The sequence below is a fragment of the Strix aluco genome, chromosome 4, assembly GCF_031877795.1.
Source record: "Strix aluco isolate bStrAlu1 chromosome 4, bStrAlu1.hap1, whole genome shotgun sequence".
Taxonomy (NCBI): Eukaryota; Metazoa; Chordata; class Aves; order Strigiformes; family Strigidae; genus Strix; species Strix aluco.
Genome location: NC_133934.1, coordinates 115,448,873 through 115,473,937, shown reverse-complemented (window position 1 = coordinate 115,473,937; position 25,065 = coordinate 115,448,873). Strand labels below are relative to the sequence as shown.

The 25,065-nt window shown below is 43.9% G+C and overlaps 1 protein-coding gene across 2 annotated transcripts in view; it reads left to right on the top strand.

The window, feature by feature from the left end:
• The first annotated feature begins 904 nt into the window (after positions 1-904).
• The window catches only part of CLMN (calmin), a 77,777-nt gene continuing 53,616 nt past the window's right edge, over positions 905-25,065 (top strand). The window contains exon 1 of one of the 2 annotated variants that reach the window (XM_074825035.1): positions 905-1,031. In XM_074825035.1, the coding sequence (XP_074681136.1) occupies positions 950-1,031 (82 nt within the window). In that variant the 5' untranslated portion in view covers positions 905-949. Of the gene's footprint in view, positions 1,032-14,807; positions 14,933-25,065 lie in introns of those variants that run through there. The other variant, XM_074825036.1, reaches the window with a different exon arrangement.

Genomic DNA, 25,065 nt, shown 5'->3' with positions numbered 1-25,065 from the left:
ATGGTTTGAAAACAGGTACAAAAGTACAGTGGTATATTGTAATGAAATGCCTTGTATGTAAAGGAAATGCTCATGCTCTTCACCGAGTTTGTAGAGCACGGATCGTAGCGATACTGAAGAGCCTTGATAACAATTACTGCTCAGTTTTGATGAAAAATGGTGTAACTGAAGGTATTCGATGTGACAATTCACCACAAAGGAAATTTGACAGCCTGAACAGACTAGCAAGAGCAGGCTAAATGAATATGCATCGGCACGTTAGCGCTTTTAATTTACAGTGGCGCTCATTTCATCTCCAGGAGGAAAACCCCTCTGCCCTTCACACTTGCTTCTTCCATTTCTGCCGTGGACGCGTGACACTGATTCGCGGGGGCGACACTTCTCCCGTCCCCACGCGCAGCTCGAGAAAGCGGCTCGGTGTTGTTTGCAGCCCCCCTGCTGCCTCAGCAAGAGAAAGCGATTTATTTAGCGTGCCAACGGGCCGCTCCCGCGCGGGACGGGACGAGGGGCAGCGGGGCAGCCGCTCCGCGGGGGGCAGCCCCCGCCGCCGGGCCGGGGCCGCGGGGGGCTCCGCAGCGCCGGGGCCGGGCCCGCCCGCGCCCGAGGGGGCGGCCGGTGCGCGGGGCGCGGCTGCCCACGCCGCTCCGCGGGGAGGCGATGCGGGAGCCCCGCCGCGCTGGCGAGGGGAGGAGGGGGGCGGCTGGCGGGGAGCTGCCCCCGGCAGGGGGACACGGCCGGACCCCCCGCCCCGCTCCGCCCCGCTGCGGGCGGGCTGGCGGGCGGAGAGAGGGAGGGAGGCGGGAAGGGGAGGGGAGGGCCGCGGGGCGGGCACAGCGCGGTGCGGAGAGGGGCCGCCCCCCCACTCCGCTCCGCGCCCGCCGTCGGTGCCGGTGAAGGCGGCGGTGCCGCCGGCTCCCGCCGCCCCCCCCCCCCCCGGCCCCGCGTCCCCATGGCCGGGCAGGAGTGGGACTGGTTCCAGCGCGAGGAGCTCATCGGGCACATCAGCGACATCCGAGTGCAGAACCTCCAAGGTAAACCAACCCCCCCGGAGAAACCCCTCCCTCCGCCCCCGCGCCGCCCCGCTCCCCTGCCTCTCCCGGTCCCTGCGCCGGTCCTTCCGCCCCCGCCTCTCCCGCCGCTCCGGCGTGGGGCTGCCGCGGACTCCCCAGCCCGCCCCCCCGGGCCGCCCCGTGCGGGCTCCCCGGCTCCCCGAAACGGGGGTGGCGGGGCTGCGGAGCCGCAGGAGGAGGAGGAGGAGGAGGAGGAAGACGGCGGCGGCGGTGGGGCCAAAGTTTCCCCTCGGCGCGGCGACGTGCCCGCCCGGCCCGCGGAGAGCCCCGGCGCCGGGGAGGGACGGGGCGCGGGGGCTCCGCGGGTGCTGGGGGTGCAGCAGCGGCGGCGGGGGGCGGTGCAGCCCGGACCCGCCTCGGGGGGCCGCTGCCCCCAAGAGCCTTCTCCGGAGGGCCGTCGGGGAGGGGACTGGGGCCGCCGGCTCACCTCGCTCCCCCTCGGGGGGACCTGGCCAGCTGCGGGGTGCCGGGGCTCCCCTGCCTGTGCGGGTAACGGGGCTTTGCCTTTTGTGCACCGCGGAGCCTGGCAAAGGCGCCCCACAGGCCAGGGGGCAGAGCCCGCCCTGCGACTCCGACCTGGGGATGTGGCGGAACTCGGCCGCGGTCAGGGAGCGGCTCTGGGTCCGCACCGCGCCGTCTGGAGGGAAGCCGATGGCTCTCCAAGTGCTCAGTTTAATGTACCTTCTCATAAGGTACTGTTGAATAAACATGGGCAGAGCTTTTGGGTAAATCATCTATGAGATGCTCTCCTGCCACAGGCAGTGCTGGCGGAAGGGATGCAAATACCTAGGTTTCAGTGTAGTTCGTTATCAATGTAGTAGTTCCTCCAAAGTTACATTTGCCCCTCACCAGCTAACTCTGTGCAATTGGCAAAGGATAGGAAGAATCAATCGAAGAAGAAAAAACAGCAGTGGTTTATGGGAGAACAATCTGTTTAATGTAACATACCAATCTTAATCAACAGCTCACATTATACTGCAATGTATCTTCATGTTCCATAAAAATAATAGACTTGAATTATAGGTCATTATCTCTTCCTGTTTATGCATAATGATATTAAGGCACTGTCTACTGGCAGAGGCAGTGCAGTTGCTGGAAATTAGTTTTGGTTTGGCTTGATTATAGGAGATGTATAATTTATCAGAAAAGAGTCTCAAATTAGCCATTCTTTCAGCTCTGGTGTTGTATTAATGCAGTTAACTGCTGATGGGGTCACCCCACAACATTTTGACCTGCATCATCATAACCTCCAAGATGCAGATTTTGAGCACAGCCAGGGCTGTTGATTCCAGGTTGAACTCCCCTTGGGTTTTGACAGTCTCTCATTACAGTGTAGTTCCACGTTTCTGACTCCTGGCTCTGCCTCTTTGAGTTCTGTGTGTTAGCATGGATGGCCTGCCTCTGATCTCTTGTTGCTCAAAACTATAGTAATTAAACCAGGGTTAATCCTTAATTCATGGGCATTTTTTGAGAAGGAATATAAAAGAAATCCGTTCTTAAAAAGAGTAATATGTTTTTGGCTTAGCCTCTCAGTCCTTTGTGTAAGAAGGAGTTAAACTTTCTGGAACTTAAGATGCATTTACACAGATGCTCGCAGCCTTCTCTAAAATTCCTATAGTCCTGTAGGAGAATGTCATCCTACAGGGTAAATTCCTTTGAATAACATTATGTTCATGAAAAAAGCCTCCTGTTCTCTTCTTGCCATACAAGAAGAATTTTGAGAGAGATATTAGTTGTCATCTTGCTTGCACTGCTAAATAGGGTTTTAAGAAGTTTTATGCCCCATGTGGGCTCTTATAGGGGAGAAAAGGCATTTGTTCTAAGGTGATGCTCCAAAGCAAGTGATAGTATCTATCACTTACAGTATATAGAATTTGTAACACATAGTTCTCACATTGTCTTCTAGAGATGAAAAACATTTTACAGATGGTGAGTCTGATACTCGGGAGAGTGTGATTTTTTTGTCACTCAGGAGCTCAGTGGCAAAGCATGGTGATTCTCTTCAGGATAGTTTTTTATAAAATGGCAGCATATGCTCTATGTTCATATGTAGTAATTAAACTTGCTCCTGCTTTATAATTCAAAATTAATTCTCTCCTCTCAAAACAATGCGATCTGAATCACCACTAGTATCATTGTCTATCAGTTGCAGAATCCATAATAGTTTTGATGTGCTAGGAAGTCCTGAGTCTAGGATAAAAAAACAGCCGAGAATGATGCAGAGTTTCCAGCAGCATCGGCAGAGCTTCTGCAGGGCCTTGCTGCTCAGGGCCACACAGAGAACCTTGGGTGGTGAGGGTCCCCATCTGCTGCTGCATCTCCTGCTCCTGCAACGCTGTCTTGCAAGACCAAGTATGTTTAGGGTAGGTGCTATGAAGTTGATGGTTTGTCTTATTCCAGAATGCTTCCTTTCAGTGGGACATTTTACATATGGGAAGGTGCTTCCCGGTCTCGGGGGATCCCATGACATGAATATAGACCCAAGAGGGAGTATGTTGTAAGGAGAGGGTGGGAGGCAGCAGCTAAATATTTGCAGATATGAACAACACATGAAAACACTGGCATGTCCGCATCCAGAGATGGAGACTTCTGTTGATGCGCATAGCCAGCCAAATATGAGGCCTTTCAGGTCTGGAAGGCAGATAGAGACATTACTGTCATGCTGTGACCAAGCCATCCTACCCAGCAGTCACCGGAAGAGCCCAAGGAGATGAGCCCAAGTGGTGATGACCATGAGAAATGGTACCACTAGCACCTGAGTAGCCTAGCTGGTATTAAACTTTCTACAGGCATCATACAGCCATCTGCTGTAGCAGTTTTCCATACCCTTTCTGCCTCCTTTTTTAAAAGCTAAAATTATTCATTTCTCTTGGAAAGTTCTTCATTATATCTTAGCTAAGCTATAGAGCACTGCTGACGTAAAATACTATTTGAAGATGGCATATGCTGTTTCAGTCTGTTGCATCTTCCCTCTCTAGTTTGGTAGTTCCACATCCAGAAAGGATCCAGGGTGCCGGTTACTGGGAAGTGTCTGCTCTCACGGGGATGCTTTTGCCATGGTGTGATCCCACCGAATTCAGGAGTTGTTCTAGGTGCACATGCTGGGTACAGAAGTAGCCCTAGAAACTATATATTCTGTCATGTAACTGATGGGTGAAATTATGGCATGCATGAGGTTTTCAGCTTTTTTACAGGGAGACTAAAACTGGCAGCTGGGGTGAAATTTGCTAAACAGACTGGACATAGGGGAAAAAAAAGGATGGTTTTAAAAATGGAGTTACATCTGGATAACATAGGCATATGATGATGGGCTTTTATTTTCCCTTTCCATCAAGATCTGAGATTTTCCATTTTGTTTTTTCAATGAAGGAAGTGATAGTTCAAAGCTGTTGCAGGTAAGTGATGTTAAAAGCCCAGCGCATTGCTTCTGTTCTCGACAGAGGTAATTCAAGAGAAGCAAAAGTGACAATCTGATGGAGAAGAGGAGAGGGGAATGTAAAGATGGATTAAGCACCAGGTGTGGTGATGCACAAACCAAGTTCCTCACTCCAGGTCTGTTCGGTTTCTAAATGCATTTAATAAACTGATAGCCTTGTGCTCTTTTTTCTGTTTGTATGTTCTCCATAGTGAATTTCTCCGCATACTGAAAGAGAGAAATGGAAAGCCTGCGCAGAATGTAGGAGCACATCATCAAGCGGTGGAATACTCAATAATTAATTTCCTGCCAGGAGATTTTTTTTTTTTCTTTCTTTCGTTCTTTCTTTCTTTCATTACAACACCAGCGGGAACATTTTGTTACAACACAAGAATATTTTAAAATCTTCCCTACTGGAAGCTTGATTTAGGATCATCGAAAATATACTCCCTTATGTGGTGAACTGCACTCACTAGAAAGTGGCAACATCCTCAGCAGGAATTACTCTCTTTTAGATGATATTTTGGTTCTGTGCTTTGCAATAGTCTGAATGTATATTTAGTAGTATGTATCATTCCTTACATTCCTTGGAATGAAATATGTGGAGATGAATACTTGTGCAGTCAGATGTTTTGTCCATCTCTGGCAAGCAAGTGCTGTTACCACCATTTAAAAATTATTATGATTTGAATGTTCATTTCATATATTTATAATAGAGTACATGGGCTGGGATGGTAGGACTCTAGTATTCTTCTATCAGAGGACTAGACAAGGAGCCCAAAGTCCTGCTACTTGTCATTTTGCTACTCACTGAGGGTTTGATCCAGAACCAACAGAAATCCATAGATGTATATTCCTTAATTTCACTTGATGTAAATACTTTCCCGAGTCTCAGGCTTGCTCTGCTGAGGGTTACATGGCCTTCAAACCTATTTAGAGGGCTACGCAGGAATATTTCGTCGTGTTGTCAGAAATAATGCAAAAAAAAAAAAGTAGTGGTGACAGCCTGTAAGAAATAAACTCAACAATACCAGCCCCTTTGGTTCCTGGTCCTTGCCCTAGTTTTTACCTTTGGCTGAATCACTTAGTCATAAACTCCCAGCACTCTCTGACTTTGCTTGTCTTGCTGTTTGGATCCTTAAGATGTAGATTTTACAAGCTTTGAACAGCAGTAACTGTAGTTGTCACTGATACAAACCTCAGCTTCCTTTGAGGTAACAGGTTCCAAAGCCTATGGCTTAAGAGGGAATACGGATGCTTAACTCATAAAAGTTGACTCTGGCAGTGAAAGTATGTATGTATCTTCACTTTGGGGGGCTTAGGCGTCTCTGATGGACAACCAAAAGTCAGTCTTGAAAGTGTTTCTCTGTATTTTTGTTTATCCATTTATGTATGAAGCATAATTCTTAGAACCTTTGCACTTAACTAGAGAGAGTAATAATTTTTTTTTAATTACAAGCTACAACAGCATTCAACCCGTTTGCTATCATTTGACATGCCTTTCAAACACATGGAAATTTTACAAATAGAAGGAAACCTTATTTAATGTATCTATTCTTTCTGACAAAAGTAAGGTGCTGTAACTGTTCATTACTTTAACTCTTCCATAACTTGTCGCCATACTCATCAGGATTTCATTCTGCCTGTAGACATGTTAATTTCAGTGGAGCTCTTTGTAGATTAGAGTGACATTTGGAAAGATTAAATTGCCTGGAGAACCTTAGACAAAGCCCTGTAGAACCACAAAGTGATCTTATTCTATATAAAAGTGAAATTAAATAGGCCTGAGAGTTATAAATGTGAACCCCCAAAATAAAGATTCAGATCCAGGTATAACAAACCAAAGATCGTGCTGGAAATGTGTCTTCTGGTGGGGATGGTCTTTGTAAGGGCACTCTCATACGTGACAGTATTTGTCAGCAATGGGAGGAAGACTTACCTGCTCCAGACATAGGAAACCCTGGCAGTGAAATACGGGAGCAGTGAGAGGTAAGGCAAAGTACACACTGCATGTTTTGGCATGCAGTTTTAACAAGGTCAGTGCCTAATTTCTCTAACAAATTAGAAGTCTGGGCTTTCTATCCCATTGCATGGATGAAATTACACCAAATTCAAATCATGCCCAGTAGCTCCACAGTCAAATGAACTCTTACACCAGCGTATTGACACTTCATTGTAAGAGAGACTGTGTTTGGCATCCAAGCATGGACCTGACTCGAGGCATGGGGTTGATCTGCTACCACTCACCAACATCACCTTCTCTGTCTTTCCTTGGTGAGCTGTTGTTCAAGCACTGACCAGCCTCAGCGTTAGGAGAGCTGGTGACATCTCAGGCCATATCACTTGCCTGAAGTTGAATGGCATTAGTTTAAAAATGGCAGTCTTCAAAACACTGTGTTAAATCTAGTGCCAATTTAAAAATATAATGTACTTCTCATAGTTTCTCCTGCTTGTTTTTTGTTTTGTCCCCTGAGCTTGGACAGAAATTCAAACAATTTTCTTTCCTCTAAAGACAATTTCAAGGTTATGTCACTTGCATCCTGAAGTATGTGTAGCAGGTACTTTGAAATTATTACAAAGGGATGACTTGGTTTCCTTTTTCTGTTTTAAAGACAGCTTTCTATTGGACTAGACCTTGGGCATTTTGGCTTGTCAGTGTCCATTTAAACATTATTTGTTTATGTCCTATGCTGTTTAAACTTCCTGTTGTTGCAGAATGGTTGTTAAGGGCATATGTCTAAAGGGGGAGAGCCAAATGTCTGTCTTGTCATGTAGAAGTCAAAAAGATTCTCAAAATTATGTATTCAGGAGAAGAAATTGCCAGATAAGCAGCCACATTTGTGTCAGTGCTGGGGTGGTGAAGGGCATCACAGCACCTTTTAAGCAGTAAGTGTCTTTTTCTACATGTCTCTCTACCTGCTATTCTATTTTTATCTTTCCCCAACCAGTTAGGGAGGGTAGGTGGAGGGTAGGGACTGTAGGTGGAGGATTGCAGGATGGATTTTACTTCATTATAATTGCTGCATATTTCTGTGCAAACAGCTGAGCTATGTTTTAGCTGTAGTTTGAGGCTTTATAGCCGCAAACAGAAGTTTAAATCGACAACTTTAAAGAGGCTCATAATAGCAACAGCACAGATGTCTACAGCATGAATGCCTGTGGACATGTAACCTGCAAGCAGAGAGGATTTCTTTATAAAACCAGAAATCCCACTGAATCTGAAAAGAATTTATCAAAAACACTTAAAAGATAACTCTCATCTGTATGCCTATTACTTAATTGGATGGTGTGATTCAAAACATAATTGTTGAAATAGTGTAATGATTCAAGGGATTCTGTTAATTATTTTCCACTAATTCAGACATATATAAAAACATATTTTATGCTATAGTATCTTGAAAGTTACTCCTGATATTTATCAGTGTAATTCAGATCCAGTGAATCTATGAACAACAAGTTACCCTATTTTTTATACTTTTTATGTTGGCATCTTTTACTGTTTGTAGTCAGAAATGAGGCCTTTCCAGACCAGTGTTGTTGATCTGCTTCATTATGGCAATTTTTAAGTTTTTCTCTTTTGGTAGTATAACTAGTTGTTTGCAAAATAAATACTCACTAGCTATGTATCACAGGATTAATTTCAAATAGAAACACTTATATTCCAGTTGTTGTTTTTAATGAATGTATCCCTTTGGATCTTCATCCTATCCTAATTAAGAATGGGGATGAATGCATTTGGTAGAGTCCCAAGGTGGACAAAGAAGTCTCAGCTCTTGCTCAGTGTCCATTACCAGGAAACACATCTGTTTAGTGGTGTGTTTAGATTTACATGCCAGCCAGACCCAGCCCTGCAATGCAGATCCCTCAGGCTGTGGTGCTGCCTTGTTCACTCTGGTGGTGCTCCATACATCTGAGTCTATCCAGAGCCCTGCTAAAGCCAGGGATGCTCTACCCATACCCATGAGATGGCCCAGCTAGATCAGACTGTGTCAGCAGACCCTTCATGTTCATAGGGATTATAAGTAGAAGACCAAATCTTGTCTGAAGGAAGTAAATCATATTCTGCTTGTCTGTACTGATGGGTTTGTGGCTTTCTGGGCAACTGGACTTCTCAGTCTTCTATTTTGCATTTGGGTTGGGTTGAAGACCCTTGTAGTTACCTAGTTGTGAAACAAGTCTCGAGTGCATAATTAACCTCCATCACAGTGGATGGCATGGTGCTCCTGTTCTTATACTGGGACCCCAGGGCATGCGCTCCATGTTTTAGCCAGACTTAATGGAAGCTCAGACAGGTCTTGCACCCAGGATTGTCCCTCAGAGGGTTTGCAGCTCTCTGAAGCAGTTGGTGTTCACAGTGGCTCAGCAGTTGAAGTCTCCATGTTAACAAAGAGCCCTTAAAAAGAAGCATTTCATATGTTGCACCAGGAAGAAGGTATTTGCAGGGGAGAAAATGAACTTCAAGTAAACTGCCTACATGCATTTTTTCCCTCCTCACCCAGCTCACCATCACTGTCAGAAGTAACATGGCAGGTCTTACTGTTCTGGACCTGTCTGTCAGAATAATTCACTTGTTAGCACTTCTGAAACCTGTGAAAGGTCTCTGATGTGCACTAATCTTGCTGTTGCCTTGTAACTCTCAAGGGCTTATGGTAAGTCACACTTCTATTCTTCCAGCCTGTTTTTCCTACATTTTCTTCAAGAAACCCAAATAACAGTACAATAAACCCTTCAGTGGTCCAGTGGCCATGCATTATTCATATGTTGTGAGAGCCATATCACAGCCTGAACTGTCCATTTCACAGGACTTCAGCTAAAGCTCTAAATTGTTGCCATAGCAGAGGGACTGGTTACGTGTATGGGCTGTCTTTCTGTTGTGCACTAATGGTCAGACAGAAGTACTTTGTCATTTTGTTTTAGTTTTTGCAAAGAACCCCCCAGTGTATATCAGTAGGTGTTTTGTATATGCAGTCAGAGTAGTTCACAGCTAAGGGCTGATTATGCTTCTCTTGGCTTTGTGAAAAATGGGAAGGACAAGAGAGTCCTGGCAACATCACAAATTAATGCAATGCCAATGAAGATAACTTTGTTAAAAACTGATCCTTCATATGACTGCATCTGGACATGTGATTAAAGCTTTCTGGCTCTTACTGATGTTCATGATAAACACGAACTGCAGTTATAACTTAATAAAGATACAGTATTTATAAATAACTTATATATATCTGGGATGTTTGCCCAGGGAGAGTAACAAAGCAAACAATTGGGCAAATGGGGAAGAGCGTGGTCCTGAGAAACCTAATGATAGTGCAGGAGGGACTGTGGCCAGCATCTTCATGTGATACTTAAAAGTGGTGAATCATACAAATCCTGCCCAAATGAGAAGATAAGGTTTCAGAGGCAAAATTCCCATTGACTCTCCCTTTTTGACAAGGTACTCAGTAGGCCTATTTCTGGTACAAATCCTGAGCGATTCCAGCAGTTACTGTTCAGAGTAGCTGGGAAGCATTCGGTCCCTGTCCTTGTTCTCAGGTTCCACGCCAAGTAGGGGACTTCCTGGCCCTGATGATTAATGCCACTCAACAACATTCAGTTCCTGTTACTCTCAGTTTTTTTTGTTGTTGTTGTTGTTTTTTTTTAAAAAAAAAAAAAACAAAAACCAAAACATCTCCCTGGATACAGGACAAGGAGTGATTTGAAATTATAGGGACTCTTGTGTGAGTTTTTCCATTTCTGTCCATTATAAAGAAAGAAGTTGTTAAGGGACCTAATGTTCGTTAAAAAGAACTTGTGCTCAGCCTTTTTCCAGAAGTTAATACAATTATTGACCTTGGCTAAAAGAAGACAGAGTTTGAATTTGCTGCTGCATTTCTTCTTTTAAAGGTAGATGGTCTTTTTGATGTATTCAGTGTTGGCCTTTCAAAACTTTAAAACATTGTATGTTTGTCGGAAGGATCAAAGAAGATAGGAAATTTAATTGTCTCAAAAACTGCATGTATCAAGAGGAAGCACCATGTTTTGGTTGCTAGTACAGCTGAAGGACTCTATAAAATCCTTCGTCTGTAATGCTGCAGTTGACAGTATCACTCATCATGAGTTTATTTTCATTTAAGAACTTGTGAGGTCACACCAGTGTGATTACTCTGAAGTCAGGAAGCGGTTGTGACCCTGGTGATGGTAGCCAGTGTCTGCAGAAGAAGGGCAGTGCATGCTTCCCGTCCAGTCCCGGACGTCACTGAGAGGGGCTGTCCTCAGGCGCCGAGAGATCCAGATGTAGCTGTGGAGGTCTGGAAAGCTGATACCCATCTGTCTCTCAAGACACTTTGGAAACTGATTAATGCACCAAGTTATATTCAGATTTTGTTTCAACTGCTCAGATCTTGGGTACCTTTCAAGTCCTTGACTTTAATTTTGGGGGAGGTCTAAACATTGTTTTATTGCCTATCCCACAGATGGCTCTAGAGCAAATTTTTCTCATGCAGGATCCCAATTTGTTCAATGCATATTGAGTCCTTTGCTTTTATGCTGAGACTGATCAGAAGCCAATTGCAGAGGTGGTCTGGATGCCTACAGCAAGCTCAGATCAGACCCCTTATGTTGGGTCACTCAAGTCAGTAGACAGCTTTGTCATTCAGGCACTTAATTATAAACTGAATGTTCACTTGACCTCTTATATTATCATTTCATTAGTGAACCAAAACTTCGGAAGAGTGACTGACTGCAGAGCTGCTGCAGTTTGGGCTCTTCAAGCCAAAGTTTCCGCTCATTTCATTTATCACACTATTGATCAGTTTTGGAGCCTAAACAGGAGCTGCATGGAAGACAGCTTAATGTGCTAATATGATGTCCATGTGACAGAAAGATTGGTGTGGGCTGCCCACATCATATTGGCTTGCCAATCCTCCTACACGTGTGTGTTCTTGCATGCGGCTGTTACAGATGTGGAAGTAGCATTTAATAACTGTGATTTTACAAAGAGAGTCCAAGCTTGAGTTCTGGTACCCAGATAATATTGATGCCCATAGGCTTTCTTTCCCACTGTTTTGCATTTGTCTTGACTAAAATTTAAATGTGTTCTTAGTACAGTCTAGCAGGGATTTATTTCTAATTCTTTAGTATTTGAGTGTCTCATGGTTTTGATTTATTTCTCTAGACACCCTTATGTTAGGGTTGGGGATCAGAAGCACATGAAAGCCAGAGGATTTGTTTCAGAGTTATCCAGACAGCTTAATGACATACTTTTCTGTGTGTGAATACGGAAAGTTTTCCAGAACAGGGACAGAACACTGAATAGGCCTTGAACCTTGGTATTCTCTTTTCAAGGTGACCATTGTAACTACCTGACCAAATTTCTCTGTTCACACCTTCTTTTTCTCTCCTTCACCATCTGACAGCAAAAGCTAACAATATCATCTAACAATTCACATGAACTGTAATACATATATGCTGCCTTCTCTATTGCAAACTTATACAACTTGATAATTCACATGAAGCTACAAACCTAGCTTTCGATCTGGCATGTGGTGTTCCCATGTTTGGTGGCAGGTGGTTTCCTTCTGGATTTGCTTGTGCTTGTCGGTGTTCTCTCCAGCACATACCACTTGGTGTGAAGGCTTATTGAGTGCAATCAGACTTCATTTTGGCTTGGTTTAGGGTTCTTTTAATTCAAGAAGAACATAATGTTTGTGGAATGGAATCAACCTGGTTTTTTCTCCCTATTTGTGAAGATGTATTTTTTGAAGTCTCATGTTGATCGTCTTTATGAGTTACTGCTTATCATCTTCAGGTAAAACCTTTTTTCTCCAAGTGCTTTGGAGTTGTGCTCCCTCTGTCTCTTCTTACTATGCTTTCAGTTCTCTGAGTTTGTTCCAGGAGTTTTGTTTGCTTTGGTTTGAGTATATATTGCTAGAAAGGAGATAAAGTGGAGCTTGAGAAGGAAGAAAACTTGCTACTAGAGGCTGGAAGAGGATAATTCATGATGAACATCTCCAGGAACTATAATTTGTTTTCTTTGAGAAATATATGCTAATAAAAGCTTTCTGTTTGCATGCATCAATGAATCAGATTAAATTTTATCTTGGCCTGAACTTGCTGTCAAATCATGCTCTTCAGTTCAGTTCTCAGAATCATCCAAATGTTATTTTAACAGAGAGCAGTGCTGTATCCACTGTCCTGAAACCCTGTCTCCCTTGTGCACGGGTCTGAAAGAGCTCAGTGAGGTAGAGAGGAAGAACAAGGGAGAGCTTGCTTAGGGCATGGATGAGACATATTTATCTTGCCTGAATGTAGAGAGATACCTACCTAAAGATGTCTGTTTGCCCTGGATGATTATAAGGATATGTTCTGCAAGAGAAGGAAGTCAGAGAGTTAACAGAAACAAAATTAGAAATAGGAGAGCAATCAGATTCTGTTTTTCCTTGCTGCAAAGGTCATAATTTTATTAATTGCCTCACCTTGAAATGTAGTTTATAATGGAAGCTCTGTGATACCTGAGAGCGTAAGCTGCCTTCACTTGAAGCCAGTTGAAGCCAGTGTCTTGTGGAGTTACAGCTTGATAAATAAGCCATTCTGACCTGCTTCTGGAAGACTCCTTTTATTCTTTGTTTTCTTTTCCCAGTTTCTCAAGCTCCTTGGTATTTGTCTGGTGATCTCCATCTAGGCTTGGCTTCGTGGCATGAGCAGAGGAAAGCATTGCTATTTAGTCTCATGATTCTTAGAGATGAGTTATTAATACTTAAAGGAATGAATAGATGACAGGTGCTTTGCTGAGCACTTTCCCCCCACTTTCTCAATCTTTCCTCCCACTGGAGCATGGGAAGTGCTGAGACCTGGTAACTTCTGAAATAGCCTTGAGTCTTCCCTGGGCAGGGCCTCCCCACTGTGCACGGGCACTGACTTGAGATCGGAATGTGCGTAGGAGCTGACCCATTGCTTAAGGCTTCTTTGGGAACCCCAAAGAACAATAATATCCTGTTGACTAGGATTTTACTATTTATATCCATCAGCTGAGTAGCCGCCTCCTCTGCCTGCTCCCTAGTTACCAGTCTCTAAATTGCTCTTTGGACCATGTTGTCTGTTGCTTGGTTGACGATATGATTTCTAATTTCAAGATGAATTTGCTTGAGACACTTAAAAGGGCAAATGAATTGATGAAGAAAGGCATCAGCTTTTCTTGCTTTGTTAACCTGTTAGCTTTCTGGACATCAGGCAAAGAGACTGGCAGAAAGCTAACCTAAAAATAAGAGGTATCATTAGAAAACAGTACAAACCTATAGCAATGCAAAGAGGGAAACAATTAGATCCCTCATAGGTATGTTTGTGGAGAAGTGCTGACATACACTGATCAGATTAAAGATTGAATCCTGCCACCCACATACTCTCCCAGCAGTTCATGCCTTTCTTTTTTCTTTTTTTTCCCCCCATTTTTTTCTGCAGCAGATTTTCAATCCACTTGAGTAGCAAAGGTGTCATCTTCTTCCAGAAAAACCCTTCCCTGGCTTTGAAACATAGGGAAAAACATGTCAAATTTAGCCTGGTATTTTCTAGGCTGCTTTTTTAAAGGTGAGCCTTTTAAGAGAGACTGTACAATTTACTTTGAAGAGAAAAAAACAGTCAAACCTGTGGGAGTCTGCTAGGGTGAAGTGAAAAGAAAGCAATTATTTCACTGCGAGCTTTTATGAAGATTTTTGAGGCTCCTATCAGAAATGAAAGTATGTTAATAATGGGACTTAGTTATAAAGCCCAATTGCTTTGGCTCCAATATGGATAAACCCTGTCACAGGGGGAGGGGGTTAAACCTGATCTGAATCAGAAGCAGCCACTGCTCCTCGGTGGAGCTATTTTTAACTGTATGAACATGGATCACATAGTTCCCTAGTTTGGATTTGGTGCCATCCTGCATGACCAGAGACCAGGTCTTTTCTAAAGACCTTGCTAGTGTATCCACCAGGGAAGCACCATATAGCTCTCGGCTCCCCGGTTCCTTCTCCGCACTTTGGGAATGTGATGTTCTGCACAGCTCCCCTTGCCTGCCTTTTGATGTTTTCTAGTGCATATACATCTTCCCTGTTAAAGCACTGCAAGCAAAATACAGGGCATGTTCAGCAGTTAAAAGTGAACTGGGAATACTCTGAGAAACAAGTATATTTTCTGAAACCATTTTTAATTATAGTGAAAGCTTTGTGCTTATAGAAAGTTTGGAGTATTTCTGGTACCATCTGGTTACCTAAGCTTAGACAACAAATCACTTCTGACATAATGACGACAGTGTATAATACTGTGTTCTTCTAACCCGTGTCTCATTAATGTGGAAGCACATGGATTTTCCTGCAAAATGTTGATTCACCATCTGTGCTAGTATTCTTTCTAGTAAGTGAAAGACTGCCCTTTGTGTTGCGATCGCAGTGGACCCATTCTTCTTTTACTGACTTCTCTCTCTTGGACCAAATGGGTAGGTGACAGAACAAAATAAAACTACACCAAAGAGTACTTACTCCTAATGCTTATTTACCTTATTTCCAATGTGGGAGCTATCAAAATTTGTTAGAGGTGGAACTCTCAAGTTTAAGTGACCTTTTTCTGTTGTTTTCACTTTCCCTTTTCCATGCTTTAACTTTAATTTGCTTATTTGGGCTGTAAACCCCCAGTTTTAAGGAAACTGTGAATTGCTTGTATGCCTCTGGTAGATGTCAAAACCTAAATCAGAGAGTGTGTAAAGGACAGTAACATTGCTAGAGTTAAAATGGTATAGGTAGATTTAAAATGGTGTAGGTGAGAGTTGCCCATTGAATGGGTTGCAGCTTGGTTTGAGTCATGTTGCACCTCAATTATAAAGTAGCTTAGAGGTTATTTTACCTTCAGGGCTGGGCATTAGCATTTTGAGTCTGATCTAAGTCTGGAGATCCTCAGCTTCATTGTAGTTCCCTGACTTTTGAATTGCTCTTTAAATTCTTCTGCTTTCATTGTGAGACCTTTTATGTTTACAGATTAATAGTTAAGTTTCTTATATAGAAGGTGTTGCAAAGCAATCTGTCTCTTCACCATCACGTGATTTGAAGTATCACAAAAAAGATGTTTTACTTGCTCTGAAAATTTATTCTGCTATTATATAATTGGTAGCTTCATTCATACTCACAAGCCAGTACTGATGGTTTCCACATGAAACCCATCAAACCCAGGGATCTTCAACCATCTTATTTTTTCTTCATCTCTCTCGAGTCCTTCTGCTTTTTCATGTTCTTGACCCCGAGAAATAGGTGGAACATCTTGAAGTAAGTAAATAAGTATATTAGCAGTAAAAATTTAATCTGCTTCAGTAAATTCATCAATGCAGTATGACTTACACTAAATCAATTAAGGGACAGATTTTGTTTTCTTTCACTTTCAGTAGTTTTACTTCTGCAACCTTGTGGAGATAAGCTGCTTTATGAAAGATACTGATATGCATTTTATTAGTGAGTTTTTAAGGTAATTTTGATACATCAGTAAATAATACCAAATAATACCAAAGGGGAAGGAAAGGGACTAAAAAGAGATTCTTTCTGATGTGTTGTGACAAGGGATGCAGAGCATCAGTTGCAGGTCAGACTTCTCTAAGGACACTGCAGGGGAAGACAGTTACAACAGGACAGCAAGGAGAAGAGGGGCTGGAGCCAGACAAGCTGGCAGAGCAGGAAGGCGACTGATCCCCGTGCTTTAGAGGCAAATCCATCACAGTGAATGGCTTGAACTGGCTTCAGTAACAAATTGGAAACAGCAATAGCAAAGCCTTTCTTAGCTCCTTGAGGCAAGCTTCTGGTGGGGTCTAACAAAGGAGAAGCAGCAGTGACTGGCAGTGGTCAGCAGCATATTATCAGGGAGTTGGCTGGAATAGCATTTTCTAAAATGAGAGACTGTGAATAGGAGAGCCTTGAACATGTAGACAGATAAAAGCCTACGATTTGCCCACTGGGATGAGAAAATCCAAGGGTGTTCACTGGGAACATAGAGGGGGAGGTGGTTATGGCATAGGAAGCTAAAAGGTATTTTGATGCATTTTCATGACTTAGATCCATCAAATTATGCACCTGCGCAACCCTCTGTAACTATAAGCTGTTACCCTTGACTTCATCCTCCCTACTTGTCAAATTAATATATTTGCCTACGACTGGGATCTGATCTTGCACCCACTGAATTTTTTGCCATTGAGTTCAGTGGGGCTAAATCTGGCTACTGCAGTGGAGGAGCTGCCCATCTCTGCCGGTCTCACGTGCACAGAGTTGCATGCTAAGGCTCTAAGCACACAGTGAGGGTCCTCCAAGGGCTACAGTATGGCTGCAGGCAGTTTATATAAATGTATCTGCCAGCAGTCCAAAAACCTGACTATAGAGAAATACATACCAGAATTAAATCCAGATTCTCGGAGCAGCCTGATATCCCATGCACTTGTCCTTGGTTGGCATGTTGTCAGATGAGCAAGCAGCACATCTGTGCAAGAGGGGTGATGTGGAAGCCCCTAGGTGGATGTTACAACAGCTTTATGTGTATATTTGCCTAGGTGTAGGAGTCTTTATTATGGCTTCTGGCCTACTTCTCAGCAAAGCAATTAGCAAGTCCGAAAGGTCTTGCCTCAAGGCTCTCACAAGCCATGAATTATGCATTTAATTCTGTATCTCGCTTTCCATTTCTCTAACACGCTCTTTCAGAAGATTGTGTAATGTCTTATTTTCCCCTCACATAAAAATTCGACAGCCTGGTGCCCAGAGCAGGGGAACAGGAAAGCCTTTTCGTCATCTCTTCACAACATTTAACTTTTTTTTTTTTCCCAGGTTGTGTTTATGAAATAAAATGCTTGTTGCCAGACAATAATATCTTTAGGCTATTCAGTACATTCCCTGATGAGAGTCCTGAGAGCCATAGCAATCTGCTGGGCATTCAGCAGCAACAGCTGCTGCCTGACTGATACCATTAAAACACAGATTTAGTATTTATTTACTGTACCACGGAGCAACGAGCCTGGCCACTGCCACTCTGATATGGTGTAGCTAAGAAGTAACGAACGTAGCATGCATCTACATGAGCGCACTCAAAAGTTAATCCAAATTAACTTTCTTGAAAGTTAATTAACTGAACCACTCTTGAGGCTGCTGTGATGGTTCCTCTTCAGAACAAAGGTGGCTCTACCTCAGCTGTTTCTAGTTAAGTGTAAACTGAACTAAGGATGCTTTTCTTCCTCTGCTGGTGTGTTACTTGAGACAGGCTGTTGGCAGCACAGGTCTATTGCTGCCTGTTTGACCAAAGTCCTGGCAGTGGAGGTGGATGCAGAGCAAGCAGTGAGGGTGGCAGAGGAGAGGACCCTGACCTCTGAGTTCGGATGGTCGGGCCAAGCATGTGCTTTGTACCAGGGTCAATATGTTTGGAGCTGAGCTCAGTCACAGCCGCTGGTGCTGGAGGCTGTGCCGGGAGAGGCAGGCAGAGGAGCGGTTTAGCTGGAAAGGCTGAACAACAGAGCCCTGCCTGTCCTGCCGGAGCGGTGGGGCTGAGGCTAATTTGTGTGTCATTCTGGCTTTTGCTTTTGTCATCGCCTTGAGGCAGTGAGGAGGAGTTATGTGGCTACTCTAAACAAAAATAGACTAGGAAAGAAATTCATGAGTATTTCCCTGCATGTCTGTCTCAACAAGAAGCTCACTGGGGATGCCTGGGCTCTATTTAATAACAAGGATGCTGAAAAAGGGCCACATCTGTGTGTGTGGGTATGTTTACTGTACAGCTGACAAGGCACGGTTACATACCTTAATGTGCTTGGTTCCTGGAAGCAGTTTATTAGTCCTCTCCAGACTTTGGGATGCTTCCCTAAACCCTCCTGGGTATCCCTACACAGCCCCATGGCTATACATTACCTGTTCATCTGCTGATCGTGGGATACAATTATTCCTCCAGCCTTGCAGAAAATGCTCTCCTAATTCAGTGCCGTGACAGTGAACGTGGAATGAAAAATGGCTTTCAGCCACTTCAGGAGCTTGCTGCTGCCTCTTAGGAGTCCCCGAGGAATCCTGCACGCCTGCAAAGGAGCCAGCTCGTCTCTCAGATCAGTTATTTGGGATACAGACCCACCCACACTAGCGATGGTAATTCAGGGCAGTGTCAGCTGAGAGGTAATTTGGTCCCAAGGCCCATCGCTTTGCTGCTGGGGATTCTCTGCGGATGCTGGGATTGCAGCATGTGGGGGTGGAGGAACTCGCAGATCCAGTGCCCACGCTGGCAAAATTATACAAGCTTCGTTTCCAGTACTGGTGTTCCTGTGCTTTCTTTGCCCTTCTGCACTGAAAATCTTGTTTAGTTACAAAAGTCAAGCATAAACTGAGGCTGGAAGTCAGAGACTTCCAGCAAATATAAAATGTGTTAGGTTGAGAAATATTTGGCTAGTGAAGTTGCTCCCGTGATGTAAACAAGGCAAGGTTTGTAGGGAAAGGTAATGTCTTTTATTAGGCTGGCTGATAAACTGCTTTGTTGTTTCTCCAACTCCTGTTTGTTGGCCTAATAAAAGCTACTACCTCACCTCAGACTTTTTTTGTGGCATGCTTATCTGAGTAGTAGAAATCGATGAAGTTAGCCTAGTGCAAGTGGTCATGTTTTTAGACTGCAAACTAAGAAACAAACAAATTCAAGGTTAATTTGTATAAATACAGATTATTTATTGCCTTGCTTATGTTGCTTTTGTTCTCTAATTTGTGGCCATTGAGAAAAAAATATTTTCTTTCATTTATACAGAATAATCTCTTGAAAATACATCATTGCTTCAATAGCATGACTACAAATAAACAAGATTACAGCAGTGACTGACTAAGAATGACAGGTAACCAAAAAGCACAGCCTGACTGCAGTTGAAAAAATGTGAAATTTGACAGATAGCAAATGGTTTAAACTAAAATGGTAGGCAGGAGAACATTGTTTATCTATACTGCCATAAACTGAGTTTTCCAGGGTCTGCCTGGTCCCTCCACAAAGTCGCCCAGCACTGTTTCATGATAAAAAGCAATGCATAAAATGCACGTATCCAGTCTGCAGTCTTGTTAGTAATTCCAGCATGTATAATGTATCAAAACAAGAAGTTTCATTGCTTAAAATGTAAATAATACAATTCATACATACGTTTTCCCTAGCTTATTTGACTGTGTAGGGTGAGGCCTATTTGAAGTTCATCCTACCTTAGTTTACCTATGCATGGAAAGGACTTGAGGAGTACTCCAGGGAGGGGGTACGAGCAAAGGCTGAGAGATGCTGAGTATTTTCCAAGCCTTTAACAGGTTGTTCCAGGATCGGATGTTCCCAGGAGCAGCCACAGCACTCAATTCACCTTTTCTGTTCTTGTGATGGCTAGCAAAGCAAAATGGAAATCTGCTTTAATTTACTAAAACAAGATTCGATTTACTAATGAGAGCGCCACATTTGGGAGAGCTTTGATGTAAACAGCAGGGAGGTTGTTTGGACTGCTCGCTTCGAAACTATTTTGGCAAATGTTTCCTTGATGAAAATACAGTCTACTCCTATCTGCGGTCACTGTAACTGCTGGTATTACACGCCTGGAAGGTCCCTCGTGTTGACTTAGCCCTCATTAAAGCTGTGCATTTCTCATAGCTGCAACTCTTAATGACAAACACCTTGAGTCATGGCACTTTGCAGTGGCTGGATGGGATTCCTGAACCTAGCTGTCCTGTCTCATAAGACCCCAGGGACTCTTCTTTACAGTTTTGGCTTAATGGGTGGCATTTCCCTCTCTTAAGCACTAGCTGTCTGGAAGTTGGACCTCCTCAGCCAGTCGTGTAGACTTCCTCTGGAGCCATGATTTTTCCCTGGTTTTGGTGGTTGTTTGCAGTACATGAGAAGGTGAAATGCTAAATGCTGGGCTGCTAAAGAACTCTCATTTGCTGTGAGAGAATTAGGCTCAATTTCTGCCTCTGCTGTGACTCCACAGACACAGAAGATGATTGGGGGCCAGCAATGTAAACACTGCAAACTACAGTGTAAGCCCTGCTGCGGCAGGGATAGCGGGAGCAGCAGCAGGGAGGCAGAGGTCACCCCAATTTCCTTTTGACAGAGTTAGCAAACACTAATCCTTCTCTGCCAAAGGAAGGTTGCCCCCCTTACTTGTGGGGAGCCCTCGGTCATGTCAGCCCATGTTTACGTGCCGCACATAGTACTAGAGCAAATAAAAGAGCAGAGTGTTCTCAGCTGAGCCCCCCCGTCCTACATAAATGCCCTTGTTTAGGCAGTTTAGCTAGGCATTTTTATTTCATTTTGCCAGCATAAAATCCTTTCCTTTTCCTCCTGTGGTGTTTATGGAAGAGTGTGGTTCATCTATTAATTGCATGCGGTCCTTGCTCCCTGTGCCTGCTTTCGAAACCTCCAGGTTTGCACATCTGCACCGTCCTGGATGAAGACTGTAATGCCACTGCGTATTCTGAATTCAGTCTTATCTCCTTACCTACATCCCTTGTTTTCTTTCCTAATGCAGATTGAATATCAAGTGCTTACACACAGGTAAAACTGTGTTTGTTAGAATTGAGTCAATCAGGTTAATGCTGAATTAAGAGCACAATTAAGTGAAAAAAACCCTGGGTATGGTTGGGATGTTCGTCTCTGGAGCAAGGCAGAGTGCTCTGACTTACTTGGCAGAGATCCACCATGTTTCACATGAATCCACCATGTTTCATCCACCAAAGAGCATTTTGCTGTGGAAAAGAACAACTCTACTAAAGCTGAGTTTCTGTTAATCTAAAAAAAAAAAAAAAAAAAAAGCTTGTCAGGTGATTTCAGTGTTTGGTCTTTTTTCCATGTTGCTACTTTGTTCCCTTGGCCTCTTCTAGCCCATCTCACCAGCCTGAAATCATAACATATCATTAAATAACTTCTAACAAAACCAGAGCTCTGATAGTTGCAAACCTGTCCTTGCAGAGGACATTGCTTTTAATAGCAAAGCATGGAAGTGTGGAGCAGAAGGCAACTCTAGTCTTTCCTCTCTGAAAAAAAATTTTCCCAGGTCAAAGAGAGAATTTTCATGTGCAGAACTTAAATAATACTCAAAACATAACTTCCTTCTAGTGATATTAACTGTTTTTAAAGAACTACTGAAGTGGTATTGCAAAAAAACCCAGTGAAGAGCTCCCACAACACCCACTCCCATAGGTGCTAACTCTTATCAAGAGCTGCCTGGCTACAGTCTCCCTGTCACTTCTACTTTAGCATGGTGTGCCACCCTGTACATGTCTAAACGATGTTGAGCTTGTCTGGAAAGAGACTGGAAGTGCTTCAGGGTAATAGCTTTGTGTGTGTTTGTATAACTATGCAGTCTGGATCAAACTCTCTTTGATTTTAAGCTCTGCTAATAATTAACCCCGTGCTTGTAATAACTATCCAACATAATGATAACCACACCACTGGCTCTTGTTCACAAGGTGTTAGGTATGTACTACACAGCATATCTCTTCTACTCCGTGTCTGAGAGCTGATGTCTCTGAATGTGAACGGATGTGAAATCATCTAAATTAGTGACACTTCCCAGTATCTTCTTTTGAATTCTGTTACTTTATAGGCAGATGTCAATTCATCTGTATTTTGACCTGTTATGTCAGGCTTGGAGAGCTTGCTTCTTGCAAAGACTTCATTAAAACTCGTGAGCACACATTGTGGATTACGCTCTCATGTTTGCATTAGTGATGGTGCTCTTTCATGTTAAACTGGTTTGACCGAAAACTATGTGCGATTTAAGTCCACATCTGTTTTATCTAGATCATTTTTTCCTATTTCCATGTTATGTGAAGGTGGGTAAGCAAAGCAGTAAATTGGGTCCCTGTGTTTCTCATCAGTCTTTCTCTCTGACTCATTGAGGTATGGAAGATGCAAACAGTCAGCAAGCGTATTTATTGCTGCCGATCACCAATGCTTTGGCAGCTCACATAGAAAACATTACGAAGAGGTGCAGAAATTAATGTAATTTTTGCTTAAAATATCATCTGCTTTAAATAGCAGATGCTCTTTCTTGTCAGATGTTTATTTCCTTTGCCCTAGCTGCATTCCCTCAACTGATTGTCATCAGAGCCAAAATCCTGGCACAGGCGATTCGGCTGTGGAGCTGCATGATTGACTCTCATTCTGACAGCTGAAACTCAGCGAGGAGAAACTTTTTGTTGCAAACCAAAGGGAGCTCACACAGCCCTGCCCGCTGCCTGACCCAGTGCGGTGACCCCATGTCTTGCTCCGCAGAGGCTCTGTCCCGAGTCTCCCAAGTAGTCAATTTACAGCCTCTCCTTAAGTGCATGTGGGAAGCAAGGGGAAAACTGAGCTGTAGTTAATCTCATGTTTCTAAGCAACCAGGTAATTCTCTGCAGCCGATCCCTAAAGGGAAATTCCTGTTTTCCTGCACCCCTACTCAGCTGTGGCAGAGGACACCTCCCTCTACCTTCTCCAGCTCCTGGGACATGGGGACCTGGGGCAGTGGAGTCCAAGGACGGTTACAGCTTTCCAGCATTTCTCTAAATGTCGTGAGGGAGGGTGAGGAAGCACAAAATGGGAGCTTTGTTAATGGTCTGTAACAGGTAAGGGGATGTTCATTGCAAAATCAGTAGAATAGAGGGAGTGCGAAAAGTTTAAATGTTTACCCAGAGCTAAATCGAAAATCAGTCATAAGTGAGGGCTTCCTTTTCTCCAAAAAGCATCAAAATGTCTGAATAATGTATTGCAAATCCTGTTTACAGTGAAACCTCTGTTTGCTGGGAAGTTTTGGTGATAAAAATGACTGAATTCTGGTTTGAGTCTGAGCCCCTTGGAGTGACTATAAGCCTTTTATTAATAAAAGATTCGTGAACCTGAGGACTGTAGAAATAGAGGAAATAGAGATGAAATGAGATCTCTGAGCTTCTCCACTGTGTGAAGAATGTGGATGCCTGGTTGGGGCTCCAGAATAATTATTAAACCTTCTTTTTAAGGAAGCCACATGAACCATACACATGCAGTTATACTGCAGGGACTTAAATCCGCTCAGCTCCACTAGTGAAGGTGACATGTGGTGAACCCAGAGGTGTGCTGGAATGGTGCAGAAAACTGGGCAATTAACCCGAGTCCCAGCTCCAGCCCCAGCGGGGAACCTCAGCGCCTGCTCAGTGAAGCGGGGCTGCAGAACTTGAGAAGTGCTCCTGTGGGTCCAGGGATGTTTCTCTCTTGCTGAACACTGCCCATTCAATCAAATATAGATGCTGGTTAGACCGGGGGATAAAAAACAAGGAATGCAATAGTAGTCAACAGGAGGGAATATAGTTAAGGGAAATGGGCATGCCTTGGCCAGATGCATCACTGTCTTGGGGTTTGGGGTTTTTGACTTGCCTGGTGTTTGATAATCTGAAGCTCAACTGAGAACCAGTCCCTGTTACCCTTTGTCCTGTACACTGACAAATACATGCTATTGGCCACTGTTGCAGATGAGATTCTGGGTCAGATGGACATTTAGGTCTGATCCAGCCTTATCACTGTCCAGCAAAATCCATACTAAGCCACTCTGCATGAGGGTTTTACAGCTTGGGAGCACATTTCTTTAGAAGAAGTCTACAAGCCTGATGCATTTAAGCCTGTAACAGGCACGCGCTTTTACAGGGTGGAGTATTGGAGCAGGTAAACTTCTGACAATATTGTTTCAAAGTGCGTAGTTTTCTGAGTTGTAACTTGTGGGAAGGGTACTCATGAAATGGACTTGCCTTTGTCTGAAGTGCTGAGCAGGCATGGCACCACATGTCGTGTACCTCTTCACTGACCCCAGGAGAGCCACAGAGACACGCTTCTGTAATGGCCAAGTAGCTTCCTGCACATCACCCCGGCACTTTGCTGGTTTGCCTACTTGTAACACAACTGGAGGTTCACCTAGACGCAACCAACCGAATGGCTGCCCTGCCCATCATGCAGCCTGCGCGCGGGCTTGCCTCGCACAGCCATGCGCGGAGGAACACAACCACGGCTGCCTGGAACGGGATGGTTTTTGTTTCAAGGCAGGAAATGTTGTCAGGGCAGATTACGTGAAATGGCCAGGAAATCTTCCAGCAAACTCATTTTAATCTTGTGTCTGGATATGTTATCTCTTTTTATATAGCCATAGAAGAGCATGTACCGCAGGGCAGTGCGGTTCACAGGCTTCTGCTCCAAGCTCAGTTGTGCAACTAACATGAGGGCAGCAGGTCCTGTGCCGTGATGTGAGGCTGTGGGTGGATACCAAGGAGTAGTGTCTGGCTGGTATTTGGCAGCATGTGCAGAGTAGTAGGAAGTACAATGAGTTTCTTCCTCTCTTGTACCTTTGTTGAGGATCTGACCATGGGCAAAGGGAAAGATTAATGGGAGGAAGTGCCTGAGAAGACAGAGAGATTAAAGCTGTTGTAATTTTGGTTTGGGAACATGGCAGAAATATTCTAGCTGATACCACCAGAGCTGCATTCGAGGTAGCTGTTTTCTGTCAGGCATGTCTCCTCTCAGCACCAACATGGGCTTTCATCTGTCCTTAAATTAGTGTTAATTACAAGTTATTACTTTTTTTTTAAACAGCAAAATGCAGCTGAAAGCAATTAC